Genomic DNA, 14,545 nt, shown 5'->3' with positions numbered 1-14,545 from the left:
TAATTTTCTTCGCGCAATTCTGTTTGGTGGAGTTATGAAACTGCAGCTTTGCCAGGAATTGCAGAAATGAGAATCCTTTAACCACATTTTTTTTTCCTTAGAGCAAGGGGAACCACGCAGAATGAAAAACTCAAGAGAACATATTTAGCAACAGGAGACACACAAACCTGTATTTTGGGGTTTGAGATGAAACACTACAATTCACCGCTTTCCTTTACGGTCCCCTGCCCTAACTACAGGTCTGTGCTGTTAGAGACGTTCCGGGGAATCCACAAGCCTTTCCCCTGGCTAGATCCAAGCACACCGCGTCAGAGCGCAGAGCACAACGCCTGCTCACACTGCCAGAGGACTACAACAAGATGATGAAAGGGAAACTACAAGGTTAATTAAATGTATTGTTCAACACAAAACTGTCTCAAAACCAACACAAATAAAAACCATGGAGGGGCTGCCAACACTGAAACAATTTCCAGTAAAGCTTTATCAGAGATAATTCAGCATATTTCCGTTATTTTATAATAAAATATATCAGTTCCTCCATAACATTTTCATAACATGAAAAATCAATTATGTTTACATATTTATTATCATCTACATATTTTCCATAGCAGCTTTTTCACACAATAAGATTAAATATATGCACCAAATAATCAATTAAGTCCAGTAAAAAGACTTGTGGTAAGATTAAATAAATGAATTTATTTACGGTACTGCAGCTCTTATATTGCCAACTATATAGCAACCAAATCCTACAAATCCTAAAGAGAAGCACGACTGCTGATCAGGGTCCCTTAGTGTGACGGTGGAATCAAAAAAAAGCATCAGGGACAAGAGGTTCGATCTCCCAACACGCAGATTCATTAATAAACATCCTTTATCCATCAAGGTGTTTCATTAACCCCCTTTAATAAACACTGCATTTCAAACCAGGAATGTTCCCAAATCAACCAAATAATCACCCTTTATTTAAAATACAAGCCCCACAGTTTTACACGGATTAATTCCAAATGCTTTCTGATCCCAATGGCAAGATGACTGATTAGAAGTCTTTGTCAACTTTTTAAGCACAAAGTTATTAGTCTGCCAGTAGGCTTTCAAATCCACACAAACACTTCGGGCACAACAGTGTGGTTTTGCACACTGCACAGGCACAAGTCTCTGCTCCCTCCAACCAGTCCTTCACAGACACTATAAAAAGCAGTAAAAAATTGCGTCCGTCCCACGAGACTCTGCTCCAGAGGAGAACCTGGAGTCTCTTTGATCCTTGTGGGTAATGGCATATGTGAAATCTGTTAGGAACACTGCAAATTGATTGTGAAGAGAGTTAACCAAGTTCTTAGAAAGATATTTCAGTGCTTCAGTTGGTATTTATTGGGTGACGATATGACAGATGGAAAAGAGCTATTGAAAGAGCAGAAAAATTGGTAATTTGTGAATGTGCAGTATCAAAGCCATTCCTGACACCAGCTTTGGTGAGAGACACAAACACAACAGGATTTATGGTGCATGTCTGGACAAAAAACTCTCCCCCCCCCCCCCGATAATGGTAAATAATACTTGTTCCACTATTCATACATTCAACTTTTTACTATAAGGAGTTATGTCCAAAAATTCTCCACACTGATATATCTGCCTCGGGTATAACCACCATCATTTTCATTTCCAACTGACAGTTTAGATTATCTCCTACTTACAGTGTAAAAATATTAATGCTATTAGAATAACTTTATCTAACTTACAATATAGACTTTTTAAACTGCTTATCATGTCTTTATAAAGACCTTTACGATGCCAGCCAAAATCAAAGTATTTACACCCAAAAGACTACTTTTAGGTGAACTCCTGTTTGGTCACTTTTCAGATGACTGAACACTACAGTAAACAGCTGCTAGGCCACTGCGCTCCCTTTTTGCAAACGGGGACTTGTTAGTCCCTTTAAAGCCACAAGAAACCTTACAAATCTTCCTCAGAGGGCAGTTTATTCATATTCTGTGCAAAAAGTAAACTGAACAATCTTCTTTCTTTTTCTCTTTGAGGAATTCATGTGAAGCACAGTTTTCACAGCACAAATTATGCAGAAATAACTAGTATCTCAACCATGAGTTAAAAAGAACGACAGAACATGTATTTAGTAGTAAAGCAACCTGACGGCTTAAAGCTGCAATATTCTTCTCACAGGGCAAAAGTGTTCAGTACTGGGCTTGGCCTACAGCGGAACCAGGCTTCCTGCTGTTTCCACCCAAGGCAAGCGCAGCAATCTTTTTCCACTTACCAGCCAACAACAGACGTCCCCAGCGATGCTGAGCACAGAAACTGTTCTACCAGTTCTGGTAAGCGTCCCATATTTACTTACCTTGCAGTGAGAAAGGGAATTAAAGACAAACAAATCCCACAAAATTTAACCAAAGGAAGATGTACGACAGGGAAGGAGAAACACTGCAGCTTCAGCCCAAAACCAGTGTCGCAGTCTACCATCGTAAGCTCTAGACATCATGCTGACACTCCCAGCCCTGACGAGCAGGCTGTTTGAAGTCTGTCGCTTCCCCCCCTCACTTTTCTTTGACTGGTGGGGAGGGATGGTGGTGATGAGTTTAGCACAGTCCATGGGGGAACATCCATCAATGAAAAGCATATAGGAGCAGTAAGATGGTACAGACGCCGATAATGCCACCCAAGATGAGGGAATCTCGTCGTTTCCGAAGGTTGATCCTTTGAATCAGGCTGTTAACTGCTGGAAACCGATCTTTAAGGAGTGTGAGTCAAGGTCATATCAGCAAATTGCGTCTTCGCTAACAAGCCCCAAAGCCTGTACGTGGAAATCCCAATACTGCAAGAAATGCAGAGCTACGCCCATCTGGAGAAAGCAGATGCAGTACAAAAACCTGCTGGATAGTTAGCAGGGTTACAACTCCACGAATAACACACACGCAGAGAAATGAGAGAACAGAACAGCTTGGGGTTCACGTTTAGACAGAATTCAGTACTTGTTCACCTAAATTACCAGCATTTCATATACTTTAATCTCAAATATGTGAGGATTAGTTACTTTTAATAGTTGTGTTTAAATTAGAATGAAAAAAAAATGGGACAGCTATACAAAACTTCTATGGAATGTAATTAATGAAATTCTGTTACTGGTGAAGGGAGCAACCAAAGGCATTTCACTGAGCACACCATGCGCGTTGCATGACTACGCTCTGTTCAAGTATAGCACATAAGGAAAAACTCCTCCTACTGCAAAATCATAAAGATGTAAAGCTGTCTTTTAACGTACAAAATACAATTGCCAAAAAGATAATAAGCTTCAGAGCCTCATGTCTTTGGAACCAAGAATCTTTTAAGGCCAAAGCTTATTGAATTTTTTTTTGGTCTTGCCAGTTCCTAAGAACTGTAATAAAATTTATGGCTTACCAAGATACATCTCTTCAGGATGTACTCTGTCTAATCAAATGATGCTAATGTTGTTCTTTGGGCCCTTACGACAGAAAGGAAGGAGTAAGGGGGAAAATGACCAACATGCATGACTACAGTCTGGCACATTCTTTAACCATGGGCACAGAATATGAAGAGATATCAACAAACCAAAATCTTAACATCTACAAGACTGTGACAGATGAGAGGATACTCAGGTGTGAATATTCTTAGCTGTAAACCATAACAATGTATGCCAAGCTTCAGCTCTGGACAGTCTTGAATGCAACAAGCAAGAAGTAAAATGAAATTATACTTCTACGAAAACCTATAGCAGGGAAGGCCATGAAACGCTGCTGCAGATCTCGAACTGAAAATTAAGCTACACTGATTTATATGCAGTATTCCAATTTGAGTACAACCAACTATTCACCACACTCATCATTAAGATGCTTCAGTCAGATCATCAAGTGAGACTGGTAAAAAAAAAACAGTCTGTTTCTCACTAATGACAATACCACTACAGGTTATACAGCCACTGACATCGCAAAGCGTTTTGATCCCCAAATGACAGAGTGAAAAATTGTACTATACCTCTTCTTCTGCACTGGCAGCGCAAATTTTTAGGAAAGGATACTAGCCAAGGTATTCATCTTGCTTTGTATTGACTTCAACATCCCTCTCTGCGAAGTCATATTTTCTTTCGTTGCCATGGCAATGCTGGAGAAAGAAAGAGAGTGGATCAAGTTGTTGGTGCTAAGAATAATCTACAGCTAAAACAAGAGGAAAGCAAGCAGGCAACGCTTCTTTAGAGAACAATGAATGAGGTGAAGCAATATGAATGAAACCACATTTTTTCCACTAATCTCTATCCTTTACACTTCAATGATTTCTCTTTTTATGTAAGCCATTAAAAATTGAAACCACTGTGATTTCTTGAAACAGGCAGCGTTTTGGCATATCTCCCCCAGCCCCAACAGAAAATGCTACTACATTACAAGCAAACCTAAAGGTACTCTTCTGGTTTCAGTTTCAAATTTAGAAGTTTGTTTAATCGCAGAAGCCCCATACTTGCTTTCACTCTAGAGAGCATATGAAATTTCCTGTCTGCCATCAGGCTATGATGGCTACAGAAGTATTAAGCAAGTAAGAGCTGACTCACAATTAAAAATCAATTTACAAAGCGAATGTGCTGGTTGAGAGGAGACAGAAGTGCTATCCGAGACCCAACACAGCTCGTGGAGCTTCACACAGAAGGTTTCTGGACAACCGAGCTGGGACACACAGTCACCAGGTCTCTGAAGACACTTAAACACAACGAAGTGTTGGGAGCTGCTTGCTTTGACTCCAGATTAATACTGTCCTCGGACTTCAGATACGTGAGCAAAGCTTGGATTCTCCTGCATAAGTCTCTTCCCAGCAGGCCCAACCTGACTGTCTTCCATAAGCTGGAGGTGAGGGAGCTGGTGCGTAATGAAATCATATCAAATGATGCTCTCAACACAGCACAGATAAAATACATTTTTGAACTTTGGTCCTGATTAAGAATATCATCCATGGGTACAGAAGTTTTCACGCACTGTTTCTTTACTAATACATGGTGCAGCTGTATGTACTTTATCGAAATATAAGAACACAATACAGGTTAATATAGAACAGAATTTCTGATTTCAAATTTAATACATTCTGGAAGTTGGAAAAAAGCAACTATTCTCTTAAAAATAAGACACTGAAATGAAGATTTTGAAGAACTACTCAGAATCACAGAATCACAGAATAGTAGGGGTTGGAAGGGACCTCTGTGGGTCATCTAGTCCAACCCCCCCGCCGAAGCAGGGTCACCTACAGCAGGTTGCACAGGACCTTGTCCAGGCGGGTCTTGAATATCTCCAGAGAAGGAGACTCCACAACCTCCCTGGGCAGCCTGTTCCAGTGCTCCGTCACCCTCAGAGGGAAGAAGTTCCTCCTCATGTTCAGACGGAACTTCCTGTGCCTCAGTTTGTGCCCATTGCCCCTTGTCCTGTCACTGGGCACCACTGAAAAGAGCTTGGCCCCATCCTCCTGACACCCACCCTTCAGATATTTGTAGGCATTTATAAGGTCCCCTCGCAGCCTTCTCTTCTTCAGGCTGAACAAGCCCAGTTCCCTCAACCTCTCCTCGTAGGGGAGATGCTCCAGTCCCCTCACCATCCTTGTAGCCCTTCGCTGGACTCTCTCCAGTAGCTCTTCATCCTTCTTGAACTGGGGAGCCCAGAACTGGACACAGTACTCCAGATGAGGCCTCACCAGGGCAGTGTAGAGGGGAAGGAGAACCTCCCTTGTCCTGCTGGCCACACTCTTCTTGATGCACCCCAGGATCCCATTGGCCTTCTTGGCAGCCAGGGCACACTGCTGGCTCATAGTTAACCTGTCGTCCACCAGGACACCCAGGTCCCTCTCCGCAGAGCTGCTCTCCAGCAGGTCCACCCCAAGCCTGTACTGGTGCATGAGGTTGTTCCTCCCCAGGTGCAGGACCCTGCACTTGCCCTTGTTGAACCTCATCAGGTTCCTCTCTGCCCAGCTCTCCAGCCTATCCAGGTCACGCTGAATGGCAGCACAGCCTTCTGGTGTATCTACCACACCTCCCAGTTTGGTGTCGTCAGCAAACTTGCTGAGGGTACATTCTAACTCTTCATCCAGGTCGTTGATGAAGAAGTTAAACAAGACTGGGCCCAGTACTGACCCCTGAGGGACACCACTTGTCACCAGCCTCCAACTAGACTCAGCGCCGCTGATGACAACCCTCTGAGTTCTGCCATTCAGCCAGTTCTCTATCCACTTCACTGACCACTCATCCAGCCCACACTTCCTCAGCTTCCCCAGGAGGATATCATGGGAGACTGTGTCGAAAGCCTTGCTGAAGTCAAGGTAGATAACATCCACAGCTCTCCCTTCGTCTACCCAGCCAGTCATGTCATCGTAGAAAGCTATCAGATTGGTCAGGCATGATTTCCCCTTGGTGAATCCATGCTGACTACTCCTGATAACCTTCTTTTCTTCCACTTGCTTCATGATGGCCTCCAGGATAAGCTGCTCCATCACCTTTCCCGGGATGGAGGTGAGGCTGACCGGCCTGTAGTTCCCTGGGTCCTCCTTCTTGCCCTTTTTGAAGATTGGAGTGACATTGGCCTTTCTCCAGTCCTCGGGCACCTCTCCAGTCCTCCAGGACCTCTCAAAGATGATGGAGAGTGGCTCAGCAATGACATCCGCCAGCTCCCTCAGCACTCGTGGGTGCATTCCATCGGGGCCCATGGATTTGTGGACATCCAGATCGCTTAAGCGATCCCTCACACAGTCCTCCTCGACCAAGGGAAAGTCGTCCTCTCTGTAGGCTTCCTCTCTTACCTCCGGGGCCTGGGATTCCTGAGGGCCAGTCTTAGCACTGAAGACTGAAGCAAAGAAGGCATTCAGTAGCTCTGCCTTCTCCGCATCCTCCGTCACCAGGACACCCGCCTCATTCAGCAGCGGCCCCACATTGTCCCTAGCCTTCCTTTTGCTGCTGATGTAGTTGAAGAAGCCCTTCTTGTTGTTTTTGACATCCCTTGCCAGCTTCAATTCCAGGTGAGCCTTGGCCTTCCTCGTCGCATCCCTGCATGCTCTCACTACGTTTCTGTACTCTTCCCAAGTGGCCTGTCCCTCTTTCCACATGCCATGCACCTTTCTCTTCTGCCTGATCTCCGCTAGAAGCTCCTTGTTTAACCATGCAGGTCTCCTTCCTCCTTTGCTAAATTTCTTTCTCAGGGGGATGCATTGCTCCTGTGCATGGAAGAAGTGTTATTTAAAAAGCGACCAGCACTCATGGACCCCCCTGCCTTCGAGAGCCCTGGCCCACGGGATTCCTCCCAGTAGCTCCTTGAAGAGGCCAAAGTCAGCCCTCCTGAGGTCCAGGGTTTTGATCCTGCTTATCGCCCTGCTTCCTCCACGCAGGATCCTGAACTCGACCATTTCATGGTCACTGCAGCTGAGTCTACCTCCAACCTTCACGTCCTCCACCAGTCCCTCCTTGTTTGTTAACACAAGGTCCAGCAGCGCGCCTTTCCTTGTTGGTTCCTCCACCACTTGCATCAGAAAGTTATCATCGATGCTCTGTAGGAACCTCCTGGATTGCACCTGCCTAGCTGTATGGTCTTCCCAGCTGATGTCAGGGTGGTTGAAGTCCCCCATGAGAACCAGAGCCTGTGACTGTGAGGCTGCTTGCAGCTGCCTGTAGAAGGCTTCATCAACCTCCTCCTCCTGGTTGGGTGGCCTGTAGTATACACCCACCGTAATGTCACCCGTGTGAGCCTGTCCCTTAATTCTAACCCACAAGCTTTCAACTCCTTCTTCACTTGCCCCCAGGCCAAGCTCCATGCATTCCAGTTGCTGCCTCACATATAGAGCAACTCCCCCACCTCTCCTTGTTGGTCTGTCTTTCCTAAAGAGTCTGTAGCCATCTATGACAGCATGCCAGTCATGCGAGTTGTCCCACCACGTTTCTGTGATGGCGACCAAGTCGTAGCCGTCCTGCTGTATAATGGCTTCCAGCTCCTCCTGTTTATTGGCCATACTACGTGCATTGGTGTAAACACACTTGAGCTGGGCTGTCAATCTCACCCCTGGCCTTGGCACTCTAAGCCTAGGCTCATCCCTAGTGAGCTGGGCAATATCCCCTTCCCCCTTCAAACCTAGTTTAAAGCCCTCTCAATGAGCCCCGCCAGCTCGTGGCCAAGAATTCTTTTCCCCCTTTGTGATAGCTGAACTCCACTTGTTGCCAGCAGGCCCGGTGCTGTGTATACCTCCCCATGATCAAAAAAGCCAAAATTTGACCGATGGCACCAGTCCCTGAGCCACCTGTTAACCAGGTGAGTTTTCCTGCCCCTTTCAGTGCTGTCCCCTGCCACTGATGGGATGGAGGAAAACACCACCTGCGCCCCTGATCCCTCAACCAGTCGCCCCAGTGCCCTGAAGTCCCTTTTGATGGCCTTGGCACTTCTTTCTGCTACCTCGTCTCCGCCAACCTGCATTACCAAGAGGGGGTAGTAATCAGAAGGCCGCACCAGACCAGGGAGTTTCTTCGCAACATCCCTAACCCGGGCCCCAGGGACGCAGCAGACTTCCCTGTGGGATGGGTCCGGTCGGCAGATCGGGCCCTCTGTTCCCCTCAGAAGGGAATCACCTATGACAATGACCCTCCTTTTTTTCTTAGTTGAGGCAGTTGTAATACGTGGGGCTGTCTGACTCGTTCTAGGCAACCCCCTGGATGGAGCCTCACCTTCACCCACATCCTCTGTGGCCAGTCCCTCACATTCCAGAGCCCCATACCTGTTGCTTAAGGGCAACTGAGCAGGTGAGGGAGGCTGGGGGGAAATTCGCTTGCCCCCCCGAGCAGGGACCTGTTTCCATTCCCCCCCATCTCTTAGGCCCCCTCTTTCTGCTCGGTGGCAAGAGGGATGGGGGTTCTCTGCTTTCTGTGGAGCCGCCTCCTGCTGCCGCTGCCTCAGGGAGGGCAGGGTGCGGCTCCACCAGTCGATCTCCCTCTCACACTCCCGGATGCTCCTCAGCCTCTCCACTTCCTCCTTCAGCTCTGCCACCAGGCTGAGCAGGTCATTCACCTGCTCGCACCGAACACAGCCGTTGTCTCTGCTGTCCTCCGGTACAAGCGCCAGGCTCAGGCACTCCCTGCAGCCAGAGACCTGGACACCCGCGTTCTTGCATGGGGCCTCCGTCTGGGTCCCCACACTCCTTCGAGCCACAGCTTTACCACGGATGGTAACCATGGCTAGAATATCTCCTGGAAGAGCGATGCCCACTCAGCTGACAAAGATTTTTCTCTACCTTAAGGTTCTCTTCAGCTTGTAAAACAAAGAGTCATAGGATGGAAAATGAAAGGGCAGGCTACTACTTGTAGCCCCAGGTAACATTTCATGTAGCTACCCTGAATGCAATAGCTCTGTCAAGACAAACTGCACAGACCCATTTACATCTAAAGAAACAGTATATAAAAGTTTAGGCTCTGGAGATGCTTAAGAAGGAACAGTATGACAAATACTGCTCTCCTTGGCTGGGATGCATTCAAAAAATAAACAAAGTAGGACATAAATACAACACGGCTGGATAGTAACTCAGAAAATGACACCTATATTGCTGTGGACTATATGTACATGAATAACAACAATTAAAACCAGTTCTTGGACAAGTTTGTGAGCCTTAAATATGGAGGGACATTGTTGTGGAAGAATAAAAGTTAAGTGGAACAATACAACACAACAGATATAAACCTGAGAAACGGGGTCTAAAGCCAGAGGAGAACAAACACATAGGAAAATGTAAAACACTTCTTTACCCACTACGGACATTTACATTTTCCAGAGCACTTTATGCTTTCTCCCACTCTGTGTCTGTATACAAACACGATACAAAAATCCCAGCTAACACGAGCATTATTTCTGAGGAGGGAGCCAGGTACAAAGCACTGAAACACACAGTGCAAGCCCAACATTAATCTCCAGCTCTGCAGGGTGAACTGGACATTGCATTTGACGCAAAGCCTTAATATTTACTACTGAACTCTCCGAATGCACTTGCTCAGTACATCTGGTCCTCAAGCACTGCTCTGCACTGAATCCAGCCGGGTTTCAAGGCTTTGGGCTTATCTTTCTGTAACCGTCAAAATGTTCAAACATGATTTGTCCTGATATTAGTACTAAAGTACTTAGGTTGACCTGGCATTTTAGTACTGGAAGCTGATAAAAAAAGGACTTGTATCCACCTTAGTGTATCCTTCCAGGTAAATCTGGTACGAAAAGTCGCACACAAAAATTAGTTTGTAAACTTATTAAAACATAGAACTGGCATTTCTGACATTTTTATAACAAAGAGCATTTCACACACTTTATTTCAAGTTTCTCTCTGAGCAAAACAACACTTGAATGAGCAGCTCTGGATTATACAATATGCCACTGCCTTTCCTGCTAGGACACTACAGCCAGTACCACAAGAATAGCTGGCAAAAACCCACAGAGCCAAGCCTACCAAGTGTCCTTCAAGACTTGCAGTGACAGGTCAGCATCACAGTTCACAAACATCTTCAAGAAGAAAACAGCCTGGATCAATGAGCCCTAAAGCATTTTTTGAGCAGCCAGTTCCTTTGGGCTCCCTTCCATTGTATCAGCCTACTCCATCTCAAGTAGCCCTTGATACAGTATCTTCAGCCTTCCCATCAGGTCTCAGGCAAACTTTAAGGAAAAAAAAAAAAGAAAGAAAAAAGGAAAAAATCTGCTACCACCTCTTCAGGTGGAGGCTGCCTTTTCCAGCTCTGGCTTTGCACATAAACTGAGAGGTCACCAAGCCAAAGCCCGAGTGTTATATGCAGTATGATTTTGTTTTTAGCAGTAGCAGAACACCTTGGAAAGCAAGGGAAGATCATCACACAGACACAGGCGAGACACAGGCGAGACACAGGTGACAGAAGGGCCAGCCTACGGCCCTCATAACTTGCAGGTCACAGAACAGACTCTTTCAAAAGCTCTGTACAGCGATTCCTTTTAAATAGAACAACATGCCTTGACAGAGCAGATCAATATATTATTTTAAGGTTATATTAGTGTTCTGGTAAACTTGGACATACATTAGGAAACTTGAGAGTTTATCGGTCATAAGGAGAATATAAACAGTTTGATTACATGTAGGCACAACCCTGACATTTTCAGTCAGCAGCTCTATAAGATCAGATTTAACATTTTAATACTAAGTTTTGAAGTATCAGATTAAAAAAAAAAAAAAGGCAAGTTTATGGGCAGAACTAAGAAAAACCTTAAAAACCTTCAAGCATTTTTCCTTTGATACTTTAGAAGTGCCAAATCAGCACAAAGTGAAAATGAAACTCATGGCTAACTGGAAGCAACAGGGCTTGCAGTGCCTCCTTGGGGTTCATAATGGAGTTGCCAGAACCCATCAACCAACTCTCTTTGGTTTTGCCAAAAGAACAGATGAAAGTCTACAAAGCTTCTCCTCTTCGCTTGTGCAGTGCGGCCACTCGGCACACCGCGTGTGCTTGGTCCTGTGGATGTACCAACTCATCTAACCCACAAATGCAACTGATTTATTGGGTTACACACGACAGCCTTTTCAGGGCTAAAATTACAAGAAAAGAAAGTTAAAATTAGAAGGGAGGAGAAATAAAGAATCACATCATTGCCTATCCCAACAGTGCACGAGCATACAAAGAAAAGCATCTAAGAGCAGGTGCTAACAGACATTCTGAACAGAGAATGAACAGCTGTGTACCACTATAGAAAAAGCAGTGACATTAAGGGCTGAAAAAGGGGCTGCAAAATTAGACCAGTAAATACACCAAATCATATAACATGTGAGAAGATACAACATTTGACAGATTATATATTTTTACAACTCAGCATACAGGTATTTTATCTTTCTAAAGTAAAAAGCAACAAGCTTGCAGAAACAATACATTCGCTATTGAGAAGAGCACTTGGGAAATATTGAATTACTAGGAACCAACTTAGGAAAACACAAAGATTTCCTAGCTGTACACAGGCAAGCTTGCTCCGGAACCTGCAGCATCGTATCTTACACACCCACACTGACCTGATAATTGTCCAGATGAAGTTTTAATACAGCATTTCTCAAAGCACTCCTGAATTAAGCCACATGTTTTCATGAGATGCATCCAATGACTCATTAAGACATCCATTAATTTACAGAAGTGAAAACACAAGATGACTGCCAGGATATAAAGTGTTCCTGAGACATCCCCAAAATGCCTCTGGAAATAATGATTACAGATTATCACAGAACACAAAGTTCCTACTTTAACATCTGAGGAGCGGAACTGTCCATTTCACATAAAAAAAGAACTGTTTAAATTTACAGATTACAAGATTGGAACCTTCTTAATTTCTTTTACCCCGTATTATGAAAAAATCAGCTCAATGGGCTAGGTTTTACTAAAGAGCTCTGAAGAAAAAAAGTAATTGTAGTGACTACCATTTTTAATATAATATGGTCTAGTAATGAAATGTAATTGTGATATCCATGAACAAGAGTTTAACTGGATTCGAGCTACCATTAACAAGCCAAAATCCAAGTGAAAAGCACTGTTCTTCACATATAATTTGATTACTCAAAACATGAGCTGGTTTACCTCAGCTTTATATCTGTAAATGAGACTACTGAATTTAAGCACTACCAGAAAACACACAGCTCCTGGGAACCTGTCCACTGATTGGTCTTGCACAGTCTTCAGTATTGCAGCCTCCTCATATCCTTCCTTAGACAGATTTGGTTTCATTCCCATCCCTAACATATGCTCATTGTCTTACTGTTGCCATTTCTCCACTGACAAATGCATTTTTAAAAAAATTAATCATATTCTTCCCATTCACAATATTGGCCCCATTTAGTTACTCGACACTGTCATCTCTCCAGATCAAGAATACCTTTTTTGTACGTTTTGAGAATTCTACACAACATTTACGATAAAAGATTAACCGCTTCTTACTGGAATCAGGATGACCCTGATTTAACGGTTCCTTTGGAAACCAGCATGAACTATTCTTGACGCTGCACTGGCTTGAACTACTAGAGTTGGGTGTAAATCAAGTTTCTAAAACCAGATGGCATTCTGCTCTCTATATTTAATACTAAAGCACTGCTGAAGTACAACATTAAAGATTGCTGCCCTGCTGGAGAAATCTCTTCTAGGTAAGCCCGAGGTCACAGCCACAAAGAGCCCACTCGTCTCTGCCACAGATCAGCAGGAGTAGCTCAAATTCCTGTCCTTGCAGCCATATTTTCCCAAAATTTCACTTACATTTCAAGTCTGTCCTTGAATGTTCAGCGCTGCTGTGGGTACACAAGCACCTAGAATTCTCTGCAAAAGTAAAACAACTGATACTTGTACACACCTTGCAGTTTTCACTGGCATGAAAAAAGGACAGAGTAATAGACGCTTCCAGCCATGATCACGGTCAAACTAGTCTACAATACAGAGATACACTTTTAATGCTGCTTGACTTGGAAGCAAAGTGGTTTCACCCAGACCAATGTTGAAGCTGTCGGGTGTTCTCACCCCACACAGAAGTCACATACACACAGTGTGTTACCAAGCGAAACGTACCAAAAAGCCAACTCCTTGCTTCACCCATTGAGACAGCTCAGTCAAAGCTACACTGATGAGGAACTAAAACAAAACTCGAAAGGAACAAGACATGTTTTTAAAAATGAAATAATTCATGTATTACTGAAGCTTCTGCTTCATCTTGTACTCCATGAATCATACTTGCTCATTTAAATTCATGACAACGTCTATGATTAAGGGAATGGACTCTGTGACTCTGCATAGAAATGCAACCTCTAGTTTTAAATTGGCAACAATTCTGCTTATATCACTTATTCTTTGTGTATACATATGTATGTATATATTCATATCTATATACGTGTGTGTGTATATATATGCATATGTACACACACACAATCTTTCAAATTACTTTAAAGATTATTGTGCCCTTTGATGAAGCCCAAGATGAAAACAAAAGGACCATTTCCCAGAAATGCAAGTGATTTTGCCTAGACACTCTGGCAAAGCTCTTCTGAAAAGAGCTGTGACTGAAAAACCGAATTCATGCCTTTCCATTCTGTAAAGTCAAGATTCAATGCAAGTGAATTTCTCCCTTCTTTTGAACCTTAATTATTAACCTAAAGAAATACCCCAAATATATAAGGATTTTTTTTTTTAATTAAATCTATGGTTTTGGTCTGGCTTCAGAGTGGAAGTGGAGTAGTCCAATCTGTTAATGTACAAACATGGAGGAATCAGCCTGCCTCAGAAGCAGTATTACAAGAAAATCGTAAGAACTTGTCACACTCTACATGAAAAACTACAAAAAAATTCAAACTGAGCCAACCTAAAAATATAAGTTGTTGGAAAACAAGAAATACATCATTTGCTATTTTGGAGAAATGATCATGTTTGAAAATGAAAACCTGAGAACACCAAACATATTAAGCAAAATCTATGCTTATATTTAAATCTGGCCAAGAGAAGCGAATGCTGTTCCAAAAGAACTGCAGTACAAAGTATCACATCCCACTCCTT

The 14,545-nt window shown here is 43.8% G+C and overlaps 1 protein-coding gene across 2 annotated transcripts in view; it reads right to left on the bottom strand.

Annotated features, from left to right (window-relative positions):
• Window positions 1-463: 463 nt before the first annotated feature.
• The window catches only part of GOSR1 (golgi SNAP receptor complex member 1), a 36,681-nt gene continuing 22,599 nt past the window's right edge, over window positions 464-14,545 (bottom strand). For both annotated transcript variants that reach the window (XM_075440361.1, XM_075440362.1), the window contains exons 8-9: window positions 4,049-4,131; window positions 464-2,743 (exon numbers count right to left, since the gene is read on the bottom strand). In XM_075440361.1, the coding sequence (XP_075296476.1) occupies window positions 2,619-2,743; window positions 4,049-4,131 (208 nt within the window). In that variant the 3' untranslated portion in view covers window positions 464-2,618. The remainder of the gene's footprint in view (window positions 2,744-4,048; window positions 4,132-14,545) is intronic.

Source organism: Opisthocomus hoazin, chromosome 20, assembly GCF_030867145.1.
Source record: "Opisthocomus hoazin isolate bOpiHoa1 chromosome 20, bOpiHoa1.hap1, whole genome shotgun sequence".
In the NCBI taxonomy this organism is placed as follows: Eukaryota; Metazoa; Chordata; class Aves; order Opisthocomiformes; family Opisthocomidae; genus Opisthocomus; species Opisthocomus hoazin.
This window is presented reverse-complemented; position numbering and strand designations above follow the sequence as displayed.